The sequence below is a fragment of the Balaenoptera borealis genome (genome assembly GCF_965194805.1).
Source record: "Balaenoptera borealis genome assembly, chromosome: 1".
Taxonomy (NCBI): domain Eukaryota; kingdom Metazoa; phylum Chordata; class Mammalia; order Artiodactyla; family Balaenopteridae; genus Balaenoptera; species Balaenoptera borealis.
The window spans coordinates 27,263,100-27,290,995 of record NC_138860.1 but is presented as its reverse complement, the minus strand read 5'-3'; the positions used below and the strand labels follow the sequence as shown (position 1 = coordinate 27,290,995).

The 27,896-nt window shown below is 39.0% G+C and overlaps 1 protein-coding gene across 4 annotated transcripts in view; it reads left to right on the top strand.

The window, feature by feature from the left end:
* Nucleotides 1-27,084, top strand: part of DRC8 (dynein regulatory complex subunit 8) — a 131,236-nt gene extending 104,152 nt beyond the window's left edge. For 3 of the 4 annotated variants that reach the window (XM_082341369.1, XM_082341371.1, XM_082341372.1), the window contains 5 exons: nucleotides 4,154-4,226; nucleotides 19,931-20,010; nucleotides 20,840-20,882; nucleotides 20,992-21,058; nucleotides 24,981-25,140. In XM_082341369.1, the coding sequence (XP_082197495.1) occupies nucleotides 4,154-4,226; nucleotides 19,931-20,010; nucleotides 20,840-20,882; nucleotides 20,992-21,058; nucleotides 24,981-25,096 (379 nt within the window). In that variant the 3' untranslated portion in view covers nucleotides 25,097-25,140. Of the gene's footprint in view, nucleotides 1-4,153; nucleotides 4,227-19,930; nucleotides 20,011-20,839; nucleotides 20,883-20,991; nucleotides 21,059-24,980 lie in introns of all 4 variants that reach the window. The other variant, XM_082341370.1, reaches the window with a different exon arrangement.
* Nucleotides 27,085-27,896: the final 812 nt, after the last annotated feature.

Here is a 27,896-nt window from a genome sequence, read left to right as displayed (position 1 = left end):
GTTTTGAATGGTTGACTATAGAATATTGAACAACCATATGTGTAGATTAATTAATTGCTAAACACAGCTGCGTGAGTGAGCCCAGGGGAAACCAGTGGAGGAACCGTCCAGCCAACCCACAGAATTGTGAAAAATAAGAACTCATTGTTGTTTAAGCCCCTACGTTTTGGGCAGCATGTGACCCAGCAACAGAAACCTGCAATGCTCGGCCTTGAGTTGGACAGCTGCAGCCGGAAGCCTGGGGCCAAGGGAGCCGGTGCAGTAGGAGGTCAGGCCCTCAGGGGGTGGAGCAGGAGAAGAATGGAGAGGGGTTCTGGAGGGGCACCCAGAGAATATGCAGTAGGTGCATATATGCAGGTGAAGCATAGGCTTTAGAGTGTGAGAGCGAGGGCTGGGCTCGCCGTCTGGAAAATGGGTGCCTAGAGAGGCAGGTCGTGGTGGTGAGTGGTAGATGAGAGCCCGTGCCTCCCCATTCACTCTTGGCAGAGGACCTTGCCTTTCCACACAGAGGCGAGGCAGGCCTTCATATCCCACTCCCAACCACAATCTAGTCTTACAGATATGAAGTGCATGATAGACTAGAGGAAAAAGATGTGTCACATTTCTGTATTTTTCTAAATCTCATCAAATTCCATTTTCCCATGTGCCAAGACCAGGCAAAGTTCAACATTAGCAGTTCGTTGGCCCCTCCTCCTCCGCTCTCATATTGTACTGGGATCCCAAGGCTAATGCAGTCTTTAGGAAAAACAAGGACAAGGAAAATCACTGTGCTGCTGAGATGTCGAGGCCGGAAGGCGGGGGTAGCATCACCTTCCTCTGTGCCAAGTTCAGCCGAAGGGATCCTGACCACAGCTTCCAGAGCCCCGGAGCACAGAGGAAGAGGTTAGCTTTCCACAGGAGGCAGGGTGGGTGAGCTAGCAGACCTGTTGTTTGTGTACAGGCGAGCTCTTGAGTTTTGTATTGTTCTTTAGGCCACTGTGGACTCATCAGCCGCAGGGTCTTTGCCCTTTTCTCTTAGATCATCAGGCCTTTGTGTTTCAGGACTAGAGAGAAAGAAGTTTCTTGATGCTTAGAGGACATCATTAAGCTTTGTTTTCTGTGGTCTGCATAGGCAAAGTGTGACAATCTAGCTAGATACACTCAGAAGAACAGAAGATGGTGTTAGGTTCTTCAAAGGGAAGTAGAAAGAGGGATAGAGTAAAATTTTCTAAGCCTGCGAGGAGGATCCTGCCACCCTCTCACAGGTAGCAACTTGCTGGTGGCAGGACCTCAGATTGGATGGCTGTGTGGACACAGCACTAAGCGCCTGGCCCAGCCCTTCCCACCTCCTCTGGAAGCCCACCTGCTCAGTTGATGGTGCCCTCCTCAGCCTTCTACTTTGCACTGGCTCATTCCCATTGGTATTAAAACATGGTCACCTCTTTCTGGTCTTAAATTAAAAAAAAAAAATCTTCCTTGACACCATGTCCCCCTCCAGACATCTCTTCTTCCCCTTCACTTTATAGATCCATCTACCTCAACCCAGTGCAATCTGATTTCTCCCCCACTTTCAAGTGAAACATCCTTGATCAAAAATCAGAACTGATTTCCTTCTTTACTAAATCCAGTGGACATTTCTCAGAACTTGTCTTACTCGACCTCTCAGCAACATTTGACACCAAAGATGACTCAATCTTTCCATCTCTTTCCTTAGCTTCCATGACACCACCATGTCCTGAATTTCTGCTTACCACCTGGCTCCTCTTCCCTGTGTCTAGTGCAGGTACTAGACCATTGTGTCAGTGTAGGTACTCTGAGCTCTTCCTGGCTCGTCATCTCTTCCAGCCGGGATACTCTTCTTAGAGGAGCTCTTCTGCTCCCGTGGCTTTGTTACCAGATCTGTGTTTCCAGCCCAGATTTTCTCCTGTGCATCCGTATACATGTCAGGTCTATGGTTTGCTTTTATCCCCCTTGAAAGCTAGTAAGTTAGTCTGTTACTGTTTCATAGATGTTGGCAGAAGACATGAGACCTGGGCCAGCGACAAAGGAATTCATTTAAGTATAGTTGAGGGACTTCCCTGGTGGTCCAGTGGTTAAGACTCCACGCTTCCACTGCAGGGGGCACGGGTTCAACCCCTGGTCGGGGAACTAAAATCCCACATGCTGCGAGGTGCAGCCAATAAATAAAGAAATAAGGTTGAAAGTTTCTCAGAGCAGCACAAGGAGGGGATTGATTATGTTGCTGACACAGCACAATGTAATTCTAATTTTCTCTTTATGTACTGTACTTGTCTTTGCAAAGTGTGACTCATGATGGCAGCTATTGCCTAGAAAAGTACCATCAAAAGGAGTATTACACATATAATTTAAAATTTTCTAGTAACCATATTTTAAAGAAGTAAAAGAAAGGGCATTTTAACAATATGTTTTATTTAACTGATATGTCTAAAATATTATGATTTCAACATGTAATCAATTTAAAATTATTAATGAGATATTTTACATTTTTTTCACACTAAGTTTTTGAAGTCCGTGTATATTTTTTACTTAGAGCCCATTTCAGTCTGGATTAGTCACATTGCCAGAGCCCCATAGCCAGATGGAGGTAGTAGCTACGGTACTGCGCAGCTCAGGCCTGAAATTTCTCTTTTTCCCCATCCCACCTCCCTGAGATTTCTAACCTGCAAGGGCATTCAGGCCTTTCCCTCCTCCCTTCCCTACACTCCCTTTGTTTCTGTGAGTTAAGGAAGCCTTTATTCTTGTCCTGCTGAGTCTGGAGTAGAAGCAGTTCTCTGATTCGAAGAACAGAAGGCCTAGAAGGTTACAGAGGGGATAAATCTGTGAATACTTCTCAAATTATATTTTTTGTCCCTGCCTCATTAACTGTTTGTTCTAATGTATGCAATAGCCCCGTCTGATGTTACAAGAACATTACTACATTGGTGTTAGCCAGTTTCATGGGTCATCTTTAGGGGCTTCTTGAGAGAAAGTATAATCTCATAAAATATTTTTAGTGTCTAGTAGTAGCATCATGTTCAGATCCTGCCTCAGTGAGGGCTGTGGGCATGAAAAGCAGTGCAGAGGTGTTGAGCCTAAGGTGCTCAGGGAGGTGTGAAATAGAGTTGGCGTGAAGACCTTACATGTTTAGCTGGCCTTCAGATCAATCAGTGAACGTCGAGAATCGTGTCTTCCACGGTTACTGACTTTAGGTTTTTCTCTTAAATTGATACTCATCCTGCAGCCTCCTTAAGTGAAGAACTTAAAAATTCTTATTTAAAATATTTTCTCAGTAAAATAGAGAGTAACTATAACACCACCAATATTAGCCAGAATGGTAAAGAAGCTAAATGTTCTAGTTAAGTGAATATTTGTGAAATTAACATTCAAAATGTCACAACTTTTTAATCATTTTAAGTGGGAATATTTAACAATCTATTATAAATCCTCTGTCTCAGCACCCAGGGAGTACTGAATATAATTTCTACTTTCCTTAGGCCATTTGTTGAATTGAATTAAATTACCATGGGGCGGGGTGGGGAGTAGCTGATATTTACTGGGTGGCTGCTCTGCCGAAAGCTGTGCGTATGTTACGATGGCTCTTTGCCCTTAGACTGCTCCCAGTCTAGTTCTGAGTGTTTCAAGGGAGATACTGGGTTTTACCTACCAGGCAGGATTATGTGCACAGGGCTTAACCTGCCCAGTCTAGCAAATTGCAGGGCTGGAGTTTGAACCCTAGCAGTCTGCCACTAAAGCTCATGCTTTTAGGTTCTCTGCCACTAATGTAGACTGCACCACATTACAAATTATCATCCCCAGTTTACAGATGTGGAAACTGAGGCTCAAAAGAATTAACGAACACTTAAAGCCAGTTAGTAAGTGGCTGACCTTTCTTTTTCTTATTTCTCCCTCCTTTCTTTTCCTTTTCTAGAACTTTTGGATTTTAGCCCAGGCAGGGCTTGCACTTGCCAGTCAACACAAACACTTCTTTCTTCTCTCTTGGGTTCACTTGTCTGCCTTTTTCTTTCCTCAGAAAGTATCTTCCATCCTCTTGAGGCAATATTTATTGTATGACTTTGTTTGCTATGCTACATCTGCTCTGAAATAATTTAGAGAAATATAGCACTTGTCTTTTCAGAGTTTATATTCTAAAGCAATTGACTGCTTTTTTCCCCAGAGAGATCGGAACAATTATCAGGTCATTAGGATGCTGCCCTAGTGAAGGAGAGCTACATGATCTGATTGCAGAGGTAAGTCGGGCTAAGAAAGTTCCATTCAGCAGACTCTCTGTGCGACTCCATCTTCTTGTAATTAAAAAAAAAAAATCCTTCCCTGAAGTGAAAAATGCCCTAAACTACCAAATGTGCTCAGTGAAGACATTAGGACAGCTATATGAATTAGCAAATCAACAGGATCTGCAAGAATTAATATCAGATCTTGAAGAAATGTTTATGACCAGGTAATGCAATGGATCAAGTAAGGACCTCACTTTAGATATTACACACTTTATAATTAGTTGAAGAAAGGCCGGTAGACACAGGGGACTGACTATATGCAGAGGGAGTATTGACAGGTGAAGGAATATAGTAAATAACGTCAGTTCAAAGGGGATAGAAGCAGTAGAGACTACAGAATATATTTGTGGAAATATAACTAACTTTCAGAAGCAGTAGTAAATAAAATAATAACTACCTTGACATTGAATTTTGAAAATGCTTATTTGTAATAGTGTAGATGAGTTGCTGGAGGGAATTATCTCATAAAGCGGTGATGAACAGCCCAAGACCAGAGAGCTTCATGCCCTGTTTGGTTTTCCAGAAAAGTGTCCAATCTGATTTCAAGTACAGCTTTCAGTTCAACAAGACAGAGGCCTGAAGGGGAAAAAAACTACCTGGGCAACCACCAGGAGAAGAATCTTTTCAGAATAGCTTATCTAGGTATGTGGGTTTTGATGGAGGCCAGGGATCAACAAAGAGGGTAAGGAGAAAGGCAAGGAAGTGTGATTTTATTTATCTCCTTCTTTCTTGCACCCAGCACAGTACTTGCTTGTTCAGTGTTACACAGAAGAGAAGGAGTTGCGACTCGGTGAGTCGCTTAACCTCTGTGAATATCAGTTTCTCCATAACGACACCTACTTCAGAGTTTGCTTCAAAGATAAATGAAATAATGTATAAGAAGACATGTTTTGAATCCTAAAGCACATGGAAGATTAGAAAGATGGCTCTGTTGCTCCACGTTAGCATTTTGATAACTAAAAAGAAGTACCAATTTTTCATTAGCATTTAAAAGTATTCGTAAAGCAGGAAATTGTTTTTTCATTTTGGGATCCAGTAAAGGTATTATTACTGAGCAGAGGGGGAAAAAAAAATCTGTTTTCCTTCATTGGTCCTCACTGTTTAAAAAAAAAGGTTTTGATCACTCCCGTAAAGTGATTATCATCAAAGCTAGAGTTTGTGTTAGGGAGAGGAAAGTTGGCACTGTGAAAGACCTAGGAACTGGAAGATGAATTTACAGTGAAATCATAATTATTGTGTGTAATTGAGTAGAGTAAGGGAGCAGTAATGAAAATGTCTCTGAAAGTCAGTAGATGAGAAACTTTAGAGCCTAATTCTTTTATGGTTTGCTTGTATGTTTTAATCTGTAGCAGGGATCAGCAAACCACAACCCCTGGGCCAAAGCCCCTGGGCCACAACCCCTGGACCAGTCCACCACCTGTTTTTGTAAATAAAGTTTTATTGGAACACAGGTAGACTCATTTACTTACATATTATCTATGGCTGTTTACTTACTACAAGAACGGAGTTAAGAGACCATATGGTTTGCAAAGCTTAAAGGATCTGGCCCTTTACAGAAAAAGTTTGCCAACTCCTGACCTATAGGTTTCTCTGGCAAAGTAGAGCAAATACCACATCTAGTGTCAGGAGATCTAGGTTCAAATCCCATAGCTACCACTTACGGCCATGTCGCCTTTGGTGAGCCACTTAATCTTTCAAAGTCTGGTTCCACATCTGCAAAAGGAATGCAAAAATACCATAGTGTTTTTATGAGGATTAAATTTAATAACTGTGAGGAATCAGCTGTTACTTTGTGGGCCCTCAGTGCATATTTGGGTTTGCTTGCTCTGTAGGTGGCTCTCTACCAAAATGCCCCCATGGGTTTGGGCAGTTAACCACAGTAGGTGCTCAGGTCCCAATGTTTTATTTTGTCTTTACCATTTTCTTAGGTACATTGACACAACGTTTGAAAATTACAGATATTTAGAACAGTTATGGACCAGTAGGGATCACTGAGCTGCCTAAGCCCATAAATGTTTTTCTATACTTGCTCACAACACAGTTTATTCAGATTAAATTCTAGCCAAGTGCTTAAAAAGCTTTGGGTGTGACTACCCTTTTTGAAGTTTCCCAAATAACTGAGAGGAAAAAAGCATGTAGATATTTGTATGATTCAAATACATTTAGAAAATCAAAGCTACATAATAGTAAACATCTAGGGGTAAATGTCATATTGCTAAATGCTCTGTCATAGTTTCAGAACTGAAACTGTTTCTGCCTCATTTGCTCTGAAATGAAATAATGACTATGCTTTAAAATTCTTCTGTAAAAAATTGAAATCTGTGTGTGGTTCTCTAGTTGTCATTTACTTGAATTTTAGTGTCGATGCATACTAACTTTCAGCCCTCCACTTCCTGGAGATCAACTTGAAATCCGATGTATCTCTTGAAATAGATCATTTAAAAAATCACTCAGCATTGATCCCTCCACTTAATATTCTGTAGTTAGCCACTTGCCCCAAATAATCTCTGCCTGTTAGGAATATCACAAAACCCAGCAACTGTGAGAAAGGTTAATAAAAATTTTGCCAACATAGAGGTTACTAAACAATTCTTCCTTTAATATTAATTTAGAGCTATCTAGGATCTTCAGTGTGCAAGAGCTGGGAGGAGATAATGGCATTTTAGTACAAGTGAAAAGGATATTTAGAGGTCTACATCCTCTAAAGTTCAAACCTAAGTGGTATTATGGAGAATTTAAAGTAATTACAAAGGAGAACTAAAAGATGTTTGGAAAATAATACCAATGTTGGTGAGATTATTACATTGCACAGTGATGTAAAAAAAGGTCAATTCATCAGGAATGGCTATGTACCTAATAACAGAGCTTTAGTATACAGGAAGCAGAAATGGACAGATTAGAGGGAAAAACAGACAATTCCACAATCACAGATGAAGATTTCAGTAACCCTCTCTAAGTAATTGATAGAACAGCTACATAAAATATCAGCAAAGATATAGAAGATACAAACAACACCATCAACCATTCTGACCTAATTGATATTTATAGAACACTACCCCCAACAACCACAAAACACATGTTCTTTTCAAGTGTACATGGGACGTTCATTAAGATAGATTAAGTACTGGGCCATAAAACAAGTCATAACAGATTTTTAAAAATTAAAATCATACAGGATATGTTTTCTGATACCAAAAAAAAAAAGAATTAAATAGAGATCAACTGAGAATAATATCACTAGGAAATCCTCAAATACTTGAAATTAAGCAACATACTTTTTTTTTTTTTAAGATTTTTTTAATGTGGACCACTTTTAAAGCAATACTGTGCTACAGTATTGCTTCTGTTTTATGTTTTGGTCCTTTGGCCCTGAGGCATGTGGGATCCTAGCTCCCCGACCAGGGATCGAACCTGCATCCCCGGCATTGGAAGGTGAAGTCTTAACCACTGGACCGCCAGGGAAGTCCCTAAGCAACATACTTCTAAATAACTCATGAATTGAAGAAGAAATCACACGGGGAATTAGAAAATATTTTTCCCTGAACAATAATGAAGATACAGTGTGTCAAACTTTGTGTCATGCAGGTAAAGCAGCACTTAGGTGACAGTTTACCACTTTAAGTGTTTATATTAGAAAAGACAAAAAGTTCTAAAAGTAATTATCTAAATTCTCATCTTAAGAAACCAGAAAAAGAAGAGCAACGTAAACCCAATATAAATGGAAGGAAGAAAATTATAAAGAGCAGAAATCAGTGAAATACAAGATGAACAGAGAAAATCACTGAAAGCAAAATACAGGTCTTTTCAAATACAATTGATAAACTTATAGCTAAGGACATCAAGACACAAATTACCAATGACAAGATTAAAGGAAAGCACAGGGAGCTATACTCAATATCTTGTAATAACCTATAATGGAGAAGAATCTGAAAAAGAGTGTATATATATATATATCTATCACTTTTCTATATACCTGAAACTAACACAACATTGTAAATCAATTATACTTCTATAAAAATTAAAAAATAATCTTTCAGTTTAATTATGAAATTTCCCTTCTACCAATTCTTAATAGTATGAGATCTGTAGTCACTGATCCCTGCTTCTTGAAGCAAAAATTAAAGAGTAACTTCTGTGTTAAAAAAAAAAAAAAAAAGATAAAGGAGGGGTTATCATTATCCTTCAAACATTTTAAGAGGATAATAAGGAAACATTATGAAAAACTTTATGCCAATAAATCTGGCAACTTAGATAACTGGACTGATTCCCTGACAGACAAAAATTACCAAAACTGACCCAAGAAAAACTGGAGAATTTGAATAGTCTCATATCAATGACCAAAATTAAATTTATAATTAAAAATTTCCCACAAAGAAAGCTAGAGATTCAGATGACTTCACTGGTGAATTCTCTCAAACATTTATGGAAGTAGTACCAATTCTATACAAAAATCTTTCTGAAAATATTATAAGAAAGAACACTTTTCCAGCTCATTTTCTGAGGCTAGTATTACTCTGATACCAAAATCAGACAATCATATTACAAGAAAACTATAGACCTTATTAACATAGATGCAAAAAATCCTTAATAAAGTTTTACCAAATCAATTTCAACAATATGTTAAAAAGGATAATACTTCTTGAGCAGGTGGGGTTTCTCCCAGAAATTTAAGGTTGGCTTAACATCAATCAATGTAATTTACTACATTAACAGGACAAAGTAGATAAACCATATGATCATTTCAGTAAATACAGAAAAAAAACACTGAAAAAATTCAACACCCATTGAAGATAAAAATATCCAGCAAACTAAGAATAAAGGAAGCTTCTCAACCTGGCTGAGGGCCTCTACAAAAAAACCTAAGGCTAACATCTTACTCAGTGGTAAAAGCTCAATGCTTTTTACCTGAAATCAGGAATGTCTATGTTCATCACTCCTATTCATCATAGTACTTGAAGTCTTAGCCAGTGCAACAAGGCAAGAAACAATAAAAAATACACAGTTTGGAAAATAAGAAGTAAAACTGTCTTTATTTCAAACAACACGATTGTTCATCTAGAAGATCCTAAGAAATTTACTAAAAGCCATTAGAACTAATAAATGAATTTAGCCAGGTCACAGGCTACAATGTCAACATACAAAATTAATTATATTTCTATAAACTAGAAATTAACAATTAGAAAAATGAAGTTAAGCAAGCAGTTCCATTTACAGTAGCATAAAAAGTGAAATAATGAAATTTAACAAAGGCAAGACTTATACACTAAAAACAGCAAACATAGAGGGAAATTAAGATCTAAATAAATGCATAGATATACCTGTTTGTGAATTAGAAAGCTCAATATTTTTAAGACGGCAGTTCTTCTCAGATTGATCTAAATATTCAGTACCTTTTCAGCCAAATCACAGCAAGCTTTTTTGAAGAAATTTACAAGCTGATTCTAAAATTTGAATGGAAAAGTGAAAGACCTAGAACAACTGAAATAATTTTGACAAGAAAGGGCAAAGTTGGACTTACACTACCTCATTGCAAGATTTACATGAAGCTGCAGTAATCAAGACAGTATTTTATTTGTACACATACTGTGTGGTATTGTGCACAGTGTGATATTGTGTACACTGGTCCGATTGCTGTGGCTAGGACTTCCAATATTATGTTGAATAAAAGTGGCAGGGGTAGGCATTCTTGTCTTGTTCTTGATCTTAGAAGAAATACTTTCAGCTTTTTACCATTGAGTATGATGTTGGCTGTGGGTTTGTCATAGATGGCCTTTCTTATGTTGAGGTATATTCCCTCTATACCCATTTTATTGAAAGTTTGTATCATAAATGATGTTGAATTTTGTCAAAAGCTTTTTCTGCATCTATTGATATGATATGATTTTTATTCTTCAGTTTTTAAATGTGGTGTATCAAATTGCAAATTGATTGATTTGCAAATATTGAACCATCCTTGCATCCCTGGGATAAATCCCACTTGATCATGGTGTATGATCCTTTTAATGTATTGTTAATTTGGTTTGCTGACATTTTGTTGAGAATTTTTGTGTCTATGTTCATTAGTGATACTGGCCTGTAATTTTCTCTTTTTGTGGTATCTTTGTCTGGTTATGGTATTAAGGTGATTCTGTTCTCATGGAATGTTCCTTTCTATTCAATTTTTTCGGAATACTTTGAGAAGGATAAATGTTAACTCCTCTTTAAATGTTTTGTAGAATTCACCCATGAACCTTCTGATCCTGGACATTTGTTTGTTGGGAGTTTTTAAATTACTGATTCGATTTCGTTACTGGTAATTGGTCTGTTCATATTTTCTATTTCTTCCTGATTCAGTCTTGGGAGATTGTATGTTTCTAGGAATTTATCCATTTTTCCTAGATTGTTTATTTTACTGGTGTAAAATTGTAATCTCTCATGATCATTTGTATTTCTGTGTGCAGTTGTAACTTCTCTTTCATTTCTGATTTTATTTATTTGGGCCCTCTCGTTTCTTCTTGATGAGTCTGGCTAAAGGTTTATCAATTTTTTTTATCTTTTCAAAGAACCAGCTTTTAGTTTCATTGATTTTTTTTTTTTTTTTTTTTTACTCTATTTCATTTATTTCTGCTCTGGTCTTTATGATTTCTTTCCTTCTACTAACTTGGGGTTTTGTTTGTTCTTCTTTCTCTAGTTGCTTTTAGGTGTAAGGTTAGATTGTTTATTTGAGATTTTTCTTGTTTCCTAAGGTAACCTTGTATCAGTATAAACTTACCTCTTAGAACTGCTTTTGCTGAGCCCATAGGTTTTGGATCATCATGTTTACACTTTCATTTGTCTCTAGGTGTTTTTTTATTTCCTCTTTGATTTCTTCAGTGATCCACTGGTTGTTTAGTAGCATATTGTTTAGCCTCCGTATGTTTGTGTTTTTTTGCAGATTTTTTCTTGTAATTGATTTCTAGCCTCATAGCATTGTGGTTGGAAAAGATGCTTGATATGATTTCAATTTTCGTAAATTTACCAAGGCTTGTTTTGTGGCCTAGCATGTGATCTATCCTGGAGAATGTTCCATCTGCCCTTGAAAAGAATGTATTCTGCTGCTTTTGGGTGGAAAGCTCTATAAATATCAATTAAGTCCATTTGGTCTTATGTGTTATTTAAGGTCTGTACTTCCTTATTGATTTTCTGTCTAGATGATCTGTCCATTGATGAAAGTGGGGTGTTAATGTCCCCTACTATTGTATTACTGTTGATTTCTCTTTTTATGTCTGTTAATATTTGCTTTATGTATTTAGGTGCTCCTGCGTTTGGTGAATATATATTTACAGTTGTTATATCTTCTTGTTGGGTTGATCCTTTTATCATTATATAATGTCCTTCTTTGTCTCTTGTTACAGTCTCTTCATTTTGCCTAATTCTCTTTGTTTATTTCTATGTATTAGGTAGGCCAGTTTTGTTTCCCAATCTTGGAGTAGTGGCCTTATGTAGGAGAGTCCCATGGGGCCCAGCAGCACACTCCCCTCTGGTCACCAGAGCTATATGCCCCCCTATGTGGGCTGCGTGTGCCCTTCTACTGTGGCAGGGCTGACTACTGTGGGCATGCTGGTAAGCGGGGCTGGTCCCCAGCCCAGTTGGCTGCAAAGCCCTGCCTCCTGCAGTGGCTGTGGTGCTGCTGGAGGGTGGGGTAGGCTTCCTGTGTGGTTGGCTGAGCAGCCTGGTGAGGGGAGGCAACCACTGTCGGCCCACTGGAGGGCAGGGCTTGATCCATCCGAGGCTGTCTGTATGGCCTGGGGAGGGACGTTAGGGAGGGGCTGTTGCCAGCTCACTGGTGGGTGGATAAGCCCCCAGCACCAATATGCTAGAGGGAGGATTCCAAATGGCACTTGCCAGTGCTGGTGTCATTGTGGTAGAAGAAGCTCCCAGAAATGGCTGCTGCCAGTGTCTTCATCCCTTGGAGGTCCAGCTGCTTCCTGCCTCTTTGGGCGGCTCTCCAAGATTAGCAGGTGGGTCTGACCCAGGCTACTTTCAAACTACTGCCTCTGTGCTAGGATTCGGAGTGTGTGAGATTTTATGTGTGCCCTTTAAGAGTGGAGTCTCTGTTTCCTACAGCCCTCCAGCTCTCTTATACACGAAGTCAGACATTCTGGGGTCTCATCTTCTGGTGCAGGATCCCTGAGCTAGGGAGCCCAACATGGGGCTTGAACCTTTTGCTCCTTGGGGGGAACCTCTGCAATTGTGAATATCCTCCTGTTTGTGGGCTACCTACCTAGGGGTATGGGTTCTGGCAATACAGTGTCTCCAGCCCTCCTACCTGTCTTGTTATGGTTACTTCTTTATATCTTTAGTTGTGAAAAGTCTTTCCTGATGGTCTTCAAGTAATTCTCATAGGGAGCTGCTTTGTAAGTAGTTGTAATTTTGGTGTGCCTGTGGGAAGGTGTGAGCTTAGGGTCTTCCTACTCTGCCATCTTGGCCACACCCCCAATCCATCACCTTAATATAATCCTTGTTAGTATTTCAGTGTGCTTCCTTCCATATTATTTTCCTGTACATGGTTTTAACATGACAGTAATCTTATAGTACAGTTTGGTATATACATTTTGAACCTTGCTTTTTTCCCTAATTATATCACAACGATTTTCCATGTTCTTACAAAAATTTCATTATTTAAAAAAATACATGCTGATTAAAATTGGACAAGAGAAAAGTAGGGGAGTGATCTCTCTTGTATCCATCACTCAAACACAACCAGAATATTTTACCTTTTTTACTCAATATTACATCAAGATGATTCTTCCATACTATTATCTAATTTTTAAACAGTAACATTTTAAGAAGGAAATCCTGTCATATACAGTAACATGAATGAAACTTGGAGATATTATGATATGTGAAAATGCTAGTCACAAAAAAGACAAATACTTCATGATTCCACTTACATGAGGTATCTAAAGTAGTCAAACTCTTAGAAACAGAAAGTCTAGGGACTTCCCTGTGGTCCAGTGGCTAAGACTCCATGTTCCCAATGCAGGGGGCCCGGGTTCGATCCCTGGTCAAGGAACTAGATCCCACATGCCGCAACTAAGTGTTCGTGTGCCGCAACTAAAGATCCCACATGCCGCAACGAAGACCTGGCACAGTCAAATAAATAAATTAATTAAATAAATAAATATTTTAAAAATCCAGAAAGTCTGTTGTTGAAGATACATAGAGAGTTTGAGTAAAATTGCTTCATAAAATATAAAAACAGTGATATTTTTAAATTAACATGTTGTTGTAAATGTGATTTTAAATATATCTGTGGACCTAATAAAGTTTATGCAGTATTTGCATATTTATTGTGCTAACCAAATCTTAACCAAATCTCAACCCAGGATAGAGCTTTTCCTCCAGTCTTATTGCAACACAATTTTAAACAATTGCTTTTGATATAAATGGGTAGGGGATTACCTTAGTGGTAATTGCTTCAATACTTACTGCCTCTGTCAAATAGGAGAGGGCTCTACTAGGAGTAGGGAGGGACACTCAATGCCTCCGTGGAGAGAAAATGAAACTGAAGGGTGTGAAACAATTAGTGTAGCTGGAGCCTCTTACCCTCCCCACCCCAACCCTGACCTGAGGATAAAATGGGGAAATTAATGGCTTGACAGCCACTGAACTCCCCCATCGTTTCAAATTATAGAAACTTACAGTTGGAAGGGACCTTATTGATTACATGGTTTAGCCCCCTGTTGATTCTTAGACTCTCTGATAGTCCAGCCAAAAGATGATTCAGTCTTTTTTGATACTTCCAGTACTAAGAAAGAGACTTATAACCCAAAAGAAGTACATATCCCAGTTTTTACACAACGGTCTCTGGAATGTTTGGAGTAAATAATTTTTCTAAAGTAGGTAGCTTTAAGATTTTTTATTTGTAAAGATAATATAACTGGCAAATGCCAATGAATTTTTGTTATTATTTTATTCTATCCAAAGTAGAGAAATATTTTCTTTTTTTTTTTTTTTTTGTTTTGTTTTGTTTTCCAGTTTTATTGAGATACAGTTGGCAGACTGCATTAGTTTAAGGCGTACAGTGGTTTGATATATGCATATATTGTGAAATGATCACCACAATAAGTTAACATCCATAATCTCACATAGTTAGACTTTTTTTTCTTGCAATGAGAACTTTTAAGATCTACTCTTTTAGCAACTTTCAAATATGCAACATGGTTAAGTATAGTCAGTATGCCCGACGTTGCATCCCCAGGACCAATTTATCTTATAACTGGACGTTTGTCCCTTCTGACCATCTTCACATCCCTCACCCCCCACCTCTGGCAACCACCAATCTGCTCTCTGTATCTGAGTTTGTTTTTTTAAGATTCCACATGTAAGAGATATCATAACAGTATTTGTCTTTCTCTGACTCTCTCATTATTCACTTAACATAATGCCCTCAAGGTCCATCCATGTTGTCCCAAATGGCAGGATTTCCTTCTTTTATGGCTGAATAATATCCCATTGTATATAAATACTATATTTTCTTATCCATTCGTCGGAAAGGGGACACTTAGGTTGTCTTGGCTGTCGTGAATAATGCTGCAGTGAACATAGGGGTGCAGAAACCTCTTCAAGGTCAAGTGCCGTTTTGGCTTTTGTCCCTTTCCTGTCTTCTCCTACTTACAGATCTTTCCTAGGCTCACATCCCAAGCAAACTGTGTCTGGGGGAATCCAAACTAAGAACCCATTGACAGAGTTTAAACTCAGTATTGAAGACACTGGGGAGCCACTGAAGGACTTATCCACGTCTGGAGGGACGAGAAATATTTTCTAAATTGTATTTGTGTTTTGGTTTTGAAACATGATTTATGTCCAAATTTGTATATGTGGTATTCAAGTTGAACTTGAAGTATCTCCTTATCTCCCTGTTTTTATATTTTTTACTATAAGTAGTTTTAAAAAATCATATGTGTATCTTATTTGGTGACCTGGAGCTAGATGAAATGTAGGTGCTTTATAAACCATCTTAACTACTGGTATTATCTTGCTTTCTTGAAGCATGAAATAGTTCAGTTTATTGACTGATTGTATGTCACTGGGGAGAAATGAATTTTCACTGGGTTTTATTATACCTATCAGTGAGTTCAGCATTAAAATAAATAACGCTTTAATGAGAAAAGAGATGGCCTGATGATTTCACTATGGGAATGGGAGAAAGAACCCTGGGCTATGATCCCATCAGAACACCTGACCGACTTTGAGGACCAAGATAGGCACTTCACTTCCCTGTGCCCGAATTTCCTCAGAAGCAAAACAGATTAAGAAAATTGACTTTTACCAAAGTAGAGTGAGAAACAGTATTTGCCTCATGCTTTGAAACTTAGATAAATGTTGCTTTTTAAAAAATATCCCACAGTATTTACATATTTATTGAGACTTCTCTGTATTGGGCACAAGGATGCAAAGAGACTATGGACTGTCTGAAGGCACTGTGCTAGCTAGCCTTGTGGAGGTGGCCCTTTGTGTGGCAAGGAGGCAGTGTCTTCAGGTCGCCTCTACCACCATAGTTCTTTGGAGGAGGAGAAGCCAGGTGTATCAGGGCGGACACCTGCTGGCAGGCTATTAAGATGAATTCACTATAAATGGTACTTGAAGGCTAAGCTGAGGATCTTCCTGCAAAGAGGTTTTATTTCCTTTGCATTCATAAATGCTACTGAGGTTACTTTCTAATTATTACCTCCTTTCAAGCTCATAAGCCTTTCTCTTAGATGAAACAGACTAGATTATAACTTACTTTGCCTCATTCATGTTTGTAGTAACAAGGTATATTTGTTTTGTTTGGTTTTGTCTTTTGAAGAGGAGGGAGGTGTTTGGTGGCTGTCTATTATTCTCCCTCTCCTATCAGTCCAAGAAGCATGTAGGGGAACAGCAAAGGTGGAGACATCACTGCTGCTAATCCGCATACCCTGTCCTCTAGGCAGGGATCCAGGGCTCGAGGGACAAGATATTAGCCCAGCAGTTTAATACATTCACGTCACATTCCATGTGACATTTTACAGATAGGAGGCAAGATTAAACTTCTGTAAAAAGTTAGGTCCATATGGTGGGTCAAGGAGGATGTGTCTAAAATTTTAGCACCAGAGATTGATTCTTTTCGGATGAGGTATCTTTGCATGATATAGAATCAGAAGTGTGTACACTATTGATTGAAATAATGATAATCATAGTAATTCAAGGTTCACAAAGAACCTTTATGTCGTATCTCATGTAAGCTTCACCACAATGTGCGTGTGTGTGTGTTTGTGTGTGTGTGTATAAAGTTTGCTAGAGCTGCTGTAACAAAGTACCACAAACAGTGGCTTAAACAACAGAAGTTTATTGTCTCACAGTTCTGGAGGTTAGAAGTACAGAATTAAGTTGTTGGCAAGGTTGGTTCCTTCTGTTGGCTATGAGAGAAGGATCTGTTTCAGGCCTTTCTCCTTGGCTTGTAGATGGCTTGTCTTCATGTTCACATGACGTTCTCCCTGTGTGCTTGTCTCTGTGTCCAAATTTCTCCTTTTTATAACGACGTCAGTCATGTTTGATTAGGGCCCACCCTAATGACCTCATTTTAACTTGATTACCTCAGTGAGTACCCTCTCTCCAAATAAGTCACATTCCGAGGTACTAGGGGTTAGGACTCCAACATATGAATTTTGGGAACATACAACTCAACCCATAACTCTACCTATCTATATATGTATATATACAATATAATATAAAGAATGGTTCAATATTTGATATATTTCTATTAAATCTTAAAGGCATTTTAATATGTGGATTTATAAATAATCATTGAGCCATCATTGCATAACATTTCTAGAAAGTAGTGTTTTTGTCCTGTCTTACTCATGGCCTCATAAAGTTAACTAGTTTGTCCTGCACCAGAAATAATAGAACCACCTCTTATCCTCCCTCTACCCACTTATTTCCAGATTGCCAAGAGTGGTATTCTACCCTACTCTTCTTGTTTCTCTTTTATGGTAGAGGAATGTACCAGATTTTTTTAAATGCCTTTTATTTTTTTAAACTTAACTTATTTATTTTATTTTTACTTTTTGGCCATGCTGCACAGCTTGTAAGATCTTAGTTCCCTGACCAGGGATTGGACCCAGACCGTCGGCAGTGAGAGCACAGAGTCCTAAGCACTAGACCGCCAGGGAATTCCCTAAAATGCCTTTTAGAAAACCAATGGAATCCAAATAAAGCATAAAGTTTAGTAAATAATAATGTGTCAGTATTGGTTCATTAGTTGTGACAATGAACCAAGTATAGTTGTCCCATAGTAAGGAAAGGGTAAACAATAGAGGAAACTGGGGCGGGGTGGGGTGGTATATGGGAACTCTCTACTATCTTTGCAAGTTTTCTGTAAATCTAAAACTATTCAAAAATAAATTTATTTAAAGAATAAAAAACTTTTTATAATATAAAGTAGTATATAGTATATATTATACAGTTCATTAATGCTGTATTTAGAAATATCATATAATTGTATTGTTTTTATGCCATTGCTTGTACGTCTTTTAGTACAAAAGAACAGATTAGATGTGGCCTCTAGAGGACAGTGTTGAGTCATAGAAAGATTTTCACAATCTGCCCAAGTTGAAGATGGACTTATATATTTTTTCTTCTTACTTTTTTTAACCCCAAGGCCCCTGTTTGTTCATTATCCCTCTTTAAAAAGAAAAAAAAAAAAAGCTAAGGAAAATGTATGCCTCATCTGCTATCCTGATTTAGTGGAGATTTGCTTTAACTTATTATTTTTGTGGAGTTTTGGGTCTACACAGATCTATCAGGCCAGAATGACCTGCAACATTTTCACCCATGTTCAGAGCACCAAGGGCTTGTGGAAGTTGTGCAGGAGCGTGGCGATGGGGGCGAAGCATTATGAGGCACATAGTATGTGTTTGTGAATTCTCATGTGATGGAGAGAGTGCTGTAGAGTTGAACTCCCTTTAGAAAAACTAAAAACAGTTTGTAGGTTAATGAGGATGCTCAGAAATTAAAGAGGAGCTTTGATCTTTCAAGGTCAAGACTGTTTGCTCTGCAGTGGTTTGTTGGGGGTAGGGAAAGGGAAACAAACCATTGCTCTAGCTTCTGGAACAGATTTCCAGATTAATCAGAATAGAAACTCAACATTGTAATTTAAAAATTATCCCTCCAGAGGCAGTCTCATGAGATGGACATTTTATTTTTAAAAGGCTTGTGGGGTTGGGAGTTACAGAGTGCTACTCAGGCACATCGGAGCCATATGAACCTTAATTTGCAAAAAGCTTGCCTTGGATCTAGAGGCAGCTGAAAATAATTGTTCATGTATTGGTGGGCTCAGAAGTTCTGAAACACGTCATTCTGTCATTAGATGGATGACATTTTTTGCTGATAGTGGAGTCCAAGGGCTTCGCTCATACTAGGTAAGAATCTAGTATAAACATTCAAAAATAGTTGTCATTTGATGGCAGTGTGTTCCACTTAGCAGCACCTATAGATTTCTTATCTTTTGCTCAAAGAATAAATCTTTAAAAATCTCCACTGTTGAACTGGGATGTGTGAGCCTTTTAATAGAATTTTTGAAAGGGAGTGGAAAATTTACAGCCCCTCATAAATGGCGTGACATGAAAGTTAAAGTCAATAGCGTATTGTCAGCCACACCATCCAAGTTGAACCTTGTGGGCATGAGTCTTCCTCATTCTCATCTAATGGTGCTGGGTACCAAAAATTCTCTTAATTAGTGGTGATATAACAATGTTCCACAGGCCATCTGGTTATTTAATAAATATTACAGTGATTTGATAGATATTTTAGTTCTTGAGATTGAGATTGGTCCCCTAACCTGGTCTCTTACCCAGTGTTCCTTATCTCAGGCAAAAACATTACTCCATCCCATTTGTGCAAGTCAGAATCCTGGGAGTTGTCCTTGACTCCTCTTTTTTTCTTATCCTTGCACTTAATAGATGCTGCGCCAGGTTTTATTGATTTTACTTCTTAAATATTTCTTGAAAGCACCCACTTCTCTCTCCATGGCCACCACTCTGATCCAAGCCCTTGTCATATCTGCTTGGACTACAGCAGAAGCTGCCTCACCTACAACCAGTGTGATCTTTCAGACACACATCTATGAGACCTTCAGTGATTTAGGGTAACAGTGTCTTAGGTTAATAACCAAAGTCACTTTCAAGGATGGTAGCACCCTGCACGTTCTGGTCCCTGTTTCTCTCTCCAGCCTCATCTGAAAATATTCTCCTCCTCGCTCCCTGTGCTCCAGCCTCCTGGCCTCCCGTGCATCCCATAGGGTCTTGTAATCTCATCTACCTGGGAGTGTCTTCCCTGCTGTCTTTGTCTGATTATCTTCTACCCTCCTTTATAAGTCACCTCAAGTGTGATTTCTTCATGAATGCCTTTCCTGATAATTTGGCCCAGAAAAGTTTTCTTTATTCTATGCTCCTTTACTTCATTGTACTTAACACAAACTTATAATTAGACACTCAGCTTTGTTGTTTGTTGATGGATATATGTCTCTACTCCCAGCATATAAATGCTGTCAGTGGGGACCATGCCCAAGGATGCTCATTATCAAATCCCCAGCACTTGGCACAGTGCTTGGAAAAAAGTAGTTGTTCAATACATTTGTTGAATGAATAAGTGGGTATTTTTTATTGAATGTTTAGGTGGAGGAAGAAGAACCCACTGGATACGTTCGATTTGAAAAATTTCTTCCAGTGATGACTGAAGTACTACTGGAAAGAAGGTAAGAAAATAAGTGCAATTGTCAAGGTAAGGTAATGATTGGACTTGCATTAATTTCAAAACACTTGGCTTTTTCACTTTATATGTTATACTCAACCAATATTTATCATAGGATAGCTTCCTTCTAATTTTTCTCTATACTTCTGAACTGCTGGTTGGTATGTGCTCCGAAGTATCAACCACTTCAGTATTAATCTAATAAGCAAAGTGTAATTAAAGGGCAAATAAGCTGCAAAAAGCATAAATCAACATTCTTATTATCTTCTGTTTTGAATTATCAATGATAAATAAGAATTAACCCAAATTATTTTTCTGGAGAAAGTGTAGCATTAGCTTACCATAGTTGGTTTACTGTAGAAATTTTGTTCCCAAATAAACAAAAATAACCAAAGTCACTTTCATGGATGGTAGCGCCCTGCATGTTCTGGTCCCTGTTTCTCTCCAGCATCATCTGAAAATATTCTCCTCCTCGCTCCCTGTGCTCCAGCCTCCTGGCCTCCAGCGCATCCCACAGGGTCTCAGTGCATGTAATTTCATCTACCTGGGAGTAGATAATAATGGGAACAAGTTTTGTTCGGATTATTTTCCACAATAATGAAAAAGCTAATAGATAACATCAAACATTCCAGTGATTTTTAACTAAGTATTCCTTGTGGGTGTGGAGTACTTCCAACTTTATCATCTAGATATCCAAAAATATTTCAGTGCGGGAAGTATTATTAAATATCCTAGTATGTTAGCAGCTTTTTTTTTTTTTTTTAATGTGATCATTTGTTACGTAGAGACTGAGCTAAATACTGTGGCATTTACTCCTTTTATTGCATAATTAGATATAGACCAATTCCGGAAGATATCCTTCTTCGAGCTTTTGAGGTGTGTAAATTCCAGATTTTAAATATATTTATATTTACATGAAAAATTCATCATGTAGAATTTATTCACCAAACAAAAAATATAATATCTATCTTTTCTTTCCCCCTAGGTGTTAGATCCAGCTAAACGTGGGTTTCTTTCTAAGGAAGAATTGATCAAGTATATGACTGAAGAAGGTGAGAGTGGTTTATTACTTACCTTATAACAGTAACTTATTTAAGTGATTAATAATTTAAAAACAATTAGGCAAAAATTGTAGGAGATACTTTAAAATCAATCATTCTAGTTAAAAGGAGTTATTTACCCTTATTATTATTTTGGTTTTGGTCTGATTTGTAGGGGGTAAGAGGACAAAGAGTAAGTTAAGCGGAGATGGATTATTGCCTTATAGGCTTTTGTAAAGTATGATGATACTTCTATAAATTGAAGTCATTCCGTTCACTTAGAGTATTTCCAGAATAAAGGGTATGCCACCAGGAAAACATGAACTAGCAATCACTATAAATCAGTGCTTGTTACTAGATTGAAGATTTGAATTGGAGTCTATGAAAATTCCTTTTTTAAAAAACTTTTCAGTTGGTGAAATTAGGGATAATACATCCTCAAATAAATATGAATTCACATAAAATTTTTCAGTTTTTTATGCTAATGGTACCATATATATTTGCTTTGCACTTGAACTGTACACACATGCATGCACACACACACGCACACACATACATACATATATATGCCAACATATTTCCTTTAGGAATTCTCTCTGCTTAGGCTGATGTGTAAATCTGTTTTCCCCTGAATGTCAGTAGCCTAATGGACATTCTTTTGAAGCCATTCTCATATTGGTCACTTCCCCTCTTCCTATATAAAGTTAGAGCTCTGTCTCTGTTCAGTTCACTAGTTCACAGATGAGTCCTGAATGATTCAGAGTTGCTAATCACTTGAGACAATCAGAAGTGCAGGGAATTTTGAGTCGGGAAGATTAAGACTGCATCTCCATGTGCCACTGATTGGACCATTTTTGACTTGATCCACCGTTAGGTGAGAATACAGGGGGTGAGAGTAAGAGTGGCATGATCGTCATAACTGCCATCCAAGAACTCATGACCTTGTTAAAATTATCTTAGGGGTTAACTTTGATGGAAATGTTATGTTTCAAAGCACCAGCCTAGGAATTACTTTAAGGGAAGTAAATCCTAGGTTATATTAGGCAATATGGATTTCGTCAAAACAGCCAAAACAGTTCAATGTCATTAGTATGACACTGTGTAGGTGAGGGATACTAAGCACAGCGAGAGGTAATGATACTAAAATTGGCTCCCTTTCTCAAGGAAATTTATTGGAGGAAATAAAACCAACTTATAAAACAATTCAAAATATAAGACAGTAGAAAAAAGTGAGTATCAGAAGATCAATGTGGGCTGGACCAGCCTGGAAAGCTTGGTCTGGGAAGACTTAAAGAGAAAATAGGTTTGTTAAGATGGTAGAATTCCCTGGGTGGGTTATTGAGAGCAGGGGTAAAATCTTCCGCATTGTAGCACCTCCCACGCATAGTAAGTCTCAGCGAATGTTGGTTGAATTAATGAATGAGTGAGGAGGTGAATGTAGAATGGGTGAAGGGGCTGAAGATGGGGAGACATAGACTGATAAAAAGTATGAACAAAAACTGGGAGGTGGGAATGAGCACGATATTTCGGGAGCCTGTGAGAAGACAGGGCCCAGAGGGTCTTGTTGGCAAACGGTAGGAAATGAATCTAGGTCGATTGACCGGGACTAGATTGCGGAGGCCGGGGCTCAGGAGCATTCATCCTGCGGGCAATGGAGAAGCATCGTAGGGTTCTGAGCAGGTGAATCACACAATGCAAGAGAGATTGTGGGAAGGTTAATCTGGTGCTGGTAGGTTTGTGAGATGAGCGAGAAAGAGGAGAGACTGGGGAGACCAGTTAGGAGGCTAGTTCAGCATTTTGAAGGGCTGTATCTGGCAGTGGCAATGGGAATGGAAAGAAGGGACTGATACAATAGGACTGTCTACAGAAGGATCCACAGGTCGTGATGAGTAACAGAGTGCCGGGGATGAAGATGGGAGCTGAGTCAAAAGTAACAAGGCTTTGGCCTGGACTACGGGTATTACGGTAGTGCTACTGACTGAAACAGAGGAATCAGAAACAGACTGCAGTGGATACAGAGACAGTGCAACTTTTCACAGTGTCTATAGAATATTAATCACTTTGAGAAAATGCATTCTAAATGCCCAGGATGTTGTATGGTGAACATAATAAATCACATAGAATCAAGTTCCTACAAGATAGAAGTCCACATGTGTCCAGGTATGTGTATTGTGTCAGACAGCATTTAGCAGCAGGGAAGATCTTGAAAAAAACTTTTTGAACAAACACATATTGCTGCCTATGTGCCAGGCAATGTTCTAAGTGCTATTCAAATAATAACACTTAATTCTCATAACAAGCCTATGAGATAGGTAGTATTATTATCATCTGCATTTTACAGACAGGAAAACTGAGACACAGAGAGGTTAAGTGACTTGCCTGGGATCTTAAAGCTAATGAGACAGTAGAGCATTTGAACCCAGGCAGTCTGGCTCCCAAGCTTGTGCTTTTAATCCTTAAGCTGTTTTCCTCCCATCCTTAATCAAACACTACATATCTCTTTCCTTGCCTGAGGAAGCAGTGACCACCTTCCGTATTTCACTGTGAGCAAAACCTTGTTCCAAGCAGTCAAGTGTGGGTCCTGGACCTCGCGTTGGGCTGCTGGCATGCAGATCCAGTTCCACCACTCACTGGCTGGGGCTGCCTGCCTGTCTTCTGTGTGTGCTGGTGTCCTCAGCTGAAAGTGGGGATGATAGTTCTTACCTCTCATGAGGTGGTTGGGAGATTAACTTAGTTAATATCTGTGAAGCACTGAGATCAGTGCCTGGCGCACGGTAGTTCTCGATAAACGTTTATTGTCAGTATTCTCATAAGGACTTACATGCCCAGCAAAGTTCATTGGCAGTGGATTTAGTATTTAACAATCAGGTTATAAGAAAGATTCAGGAATTGTCTTTTTAGGCATTTTAGGCATTCTTTCTTTCCTTAGGACGTAAACATGATTTCAGAAGAACTCAAGCACGTTCCCATTGTTTGGTAATACTATCATCATTGTCATAAAAGTCCCCACTTGAATAATTTCTGTATTATTAACTGAGTTCCACCTTAGAAAGCGTTGTTTGTAGTGGCAGGTGACAAACTCAGAAGGTAGGTAATTCTCAGGCCTTAGTAATTTACCTGCTTGGATTAAGACTCTTTAGGGGTGAGGTGGCGATTTGGATGTTTCTGTATTTTTGTTTAATATCAGCACAAAGTTCTATCTTAAATAGATGACAGTGTTTCCAATGTTCTTCCTGAATTTGCTTTTCATCTTGGTAAAACCAGTATTCAAGATGGCCTTCAGCTATTATCTGAATCCAACTAACGCCCACAGATTTTCTCTCCAACTTGTGGTTTCATTTGACAGCAGCACTGGGCCAAACTATAACAAAGAGGACTGTTTTGAAATGGCTGATGAACGCATCTGTCCCTGGGTGCAGCTGGATCACTAGATTGACCTACCCTGGTTAGAGAATATTCATAGACATTGTTATAGCTTAAACTTCTGTTATCTCTTCTTCAGCATTTCTGCATAGCAACCAGTTAATCCTTTCTTCATACCCTTACTAAATATAATGATTAGACTCCCTGTAAAACTATGACTCGAGGTTAATCCTTTGGCAATTTTAGTGGTTTTAATTTAAGTAAATAAACAACCTTATTTATGATGTTTTCATGTCCTCCTGCTGTTTTGGCTGAAACGATTGATTCTATAGATTGCTTGAGATACGATACCTGCAAGGTAAAATAACTCCAGAGTTTGCCAGGGGTCCAACAGCGTGCTCTTTGAACCTCTGGACTGTCACGATGTGCTGGCTTTATGGCCCCAGGGAGAGTAACTAGAGACACAATGGGGGATGGTGGGGCTCCACGGCAAGTAAGTGGGCTAGTGGAAAGAGAAAGAAAAAAAATCAGAGGATTGTAAATGATGAGTTTCCCTTCTTGTTCCTCCTAGGTGAGCCTTTTTCTCAGGAGGAAATGGAAGAAATGTTGTCTGCTGCAATTGATCCAGAATCGAATTCAGTTCATTACAAGGACTATATAACAATGATGGTGATAGATGAAAATTAAACACTCTACAGACTTCATTTCTAATTGAAAGATCATTTTAAGAATTGCTTGTCCTTGTTAATTTCACATTTTATTTTATAATCCCTGCATATTGCTAATGAATGCCTTGTGACAACTATTTCAAGATATTTTGTTTTTTTAAAGGTGATCATAACAGTTTAAAACACAAATTTATTTAGTATGTCTAGCCCTATGGAATGACAAACTGCTAATTATTTTAAAACTATTCTTAAAATATTTAACATTATCCATGGATTGTTACTAATTTTCTACAATAAAACCCAGGTTACTTTCAAATAAATTAAGCTGACAAAATGAAGAATGATTAGAATGACCCAAAGTTTTGCATGTAAAGATCTTGGGTTGGGGCAGAATGACCATAAATTGAAAATGAGTAGTAATGTGATGACAGCTTCTTTTTTTTTTTTTCTTTTTTTAAAGAGAGAGCTGCTCTTTTTATTTTTATTTATTTATTTATTTATGGCTGTGTTGGGTCTTCGTTTCTGTGCGAGGGCTTTCTCTAGCTGTGGCGAGTGGGGGCCACTCTTCATCGTGGTGTGGGGGCCCCTCATTATTGCGGCTTCTCTTGTTGCGGAGCACGGGCTCCAGACGCGCAGGCTCAGCAACTGTGGCTCACGGGCCCAGTTGCTCCGCGGCATGTGGGATCCTCCCAGACCAGGGCTCGAACCCGTGTCCCCTGCATCGGCAGGCAGACTCTCAACCACTGCGCCACCAGGGAAGCCCTGACAGCTTCTTTTTAAAACAGCAAACACTTCAGCAATCAGAATGTGGAAGGAAAGTCATTGAAACAGATATTAATAATTAATTTCTTATGAGTGCCAATTACAAATCTCATTTGAGATGATGGTAACTTAGCATAAAAATTTAAATTTGCTGATCTAGCATGTTACCTACCATTTATGGAATAGCTAAAGGAGTTGAGATAATTGAACCTTGAGAAAAGAAGACTGATTGGAAATTTGTAATGTAAGGAAGTGGCAATTCTCTTGTGGTCTTTAGAATTCTTAACCTATTCAGAATACCTGTCATGAGAATATTGTCCTGAATACTGAGTAAGAAAATTGAGAAATTTTATGGGGTGCAGGAGGTACAGCTGTTGAAAGAGCGGGATAAAGTTATCTGAGCACAAAGAATCACAGTGGAGAAGCAAAGGGGAAAGTAAGATAAAGGAAAACGAATAATCTTCCATAACCTGTATCATTGTTTCATACACGCACACACAGTGATCTCTATTTAAAGATGCTTCACCACTGCGTGTGCCTATATGTACATATAAACATTTGATGCTGCTCGTGATCCTTCCTCCTAGGTATGCAGGGGGCTGCTCCTTAAGAGACTCTATCATTGTTCATTCATTCATTCATGAAACATTTGCTGAGAATTACTAGATAATGTACTAGGAACTGGAGTTGCACGGTGAATCAGTCCCTAACTAGTCGAGATCACAGTTTAGTGAGGGAGACCTGCAAGTCAATCAGCAACCACATTTCAGACAGGGCACGTCAGGGCCTCTAGTTGCTTTCTGAGTGAAGAGGACGGTGGTAGGTTACAGAGCTTGAGGAGAATGGTAAAATTTGGAAATACCTCTTGTGGGAAATGGGAGAAAGAGTCGAGAAAGAGCCCATGTAAGAATTTCAAGAAATCCTGGAGGATTTTGTTCAGTAACTCGGGCCCAGGAGCGAAAATGATGGATTGTTGCATTGATTCAGGGTTAAGGTTTGTCATCTGAGTGAGATGGAGGCAACCAAAGGTCAAGGGAGTAGAGGAATTCACAAGAAAGCAGTTGTAACAACGCTCTCTGGAGTCTGAGTATTAGAGATACATACAGGTAGGAGCGGGCTCTCAGACTGAGAGACGGAGGCAGGGCCTCAGGACCTCCAAAGGGGCAAACAGCTGTGCAGCGGGAGCGAGAGATGATGGGCTTTCCTGCCATTCCTGAGTAATTACATGCTTTGCTTGAAATTTGACTTCACTGTGTTTTTAGAGTGTTCCTTCATTCTCCTATGTTATTATTATAATTAATAATAATAGCTAACATCTGGGGACTGCTCGCTATGTGCCGGGCACTGATCTAAGTGCTTTTTATATATTAGCTGATTCAATCCTCCCAGCCACCCAGCGATATGGGTCACAGCTATAAGGGGTTGTATTCATCAGTTTGTGCTAGGTTATGCTGTGATACCAAACAACTCAAGAGCTCAGGGCTTACTACAGTAAGAGTTCTCTTTTGTTCCTGTTTTGTGTCACCTGGGGTCGGCTGGGACTCTGCTTCGTGTGTCGTCTTCATGCAGCTCAACTACTTCCTAAGCAGGGTGACCATGTGTCTTGGGTTACCCAGGGTGGTCTCAGCCTACATTTGTTGTCCCAGTGTGGTTGTTAATAGATCTCCCTCTTAGAAGTGTCCTGGTTTAAATGATTAATATGTGGTCATCCCATTTGAAAACTAGTGAATAAAAATGATGCTGAGGAATCATCATTTATAGAAGGTTTTATGAAAAATAACCACAGAAGTGTAGTAATGGGAGGCATTTCTTCCTTCACTAGTGTCCCGAGATTATGCCAGGGTGAGAGCCAAGTGGAGGCCTGATGTGCCACTCACTCAGCCGTGCTTGTCAGAATCACCACCCAGAGATGAACATGAGCCACATGCCCTTAGGCCAGGGCAGAGAAGTATGAGGAAGGGGGTGTGGTGACCCCCAGAGCTTTAGCAGACAGGTGGCTTATGATAGGCGACATACTGCAGCCGGAAAGGAGGGTGCCAGAGACATGAACACCCTTG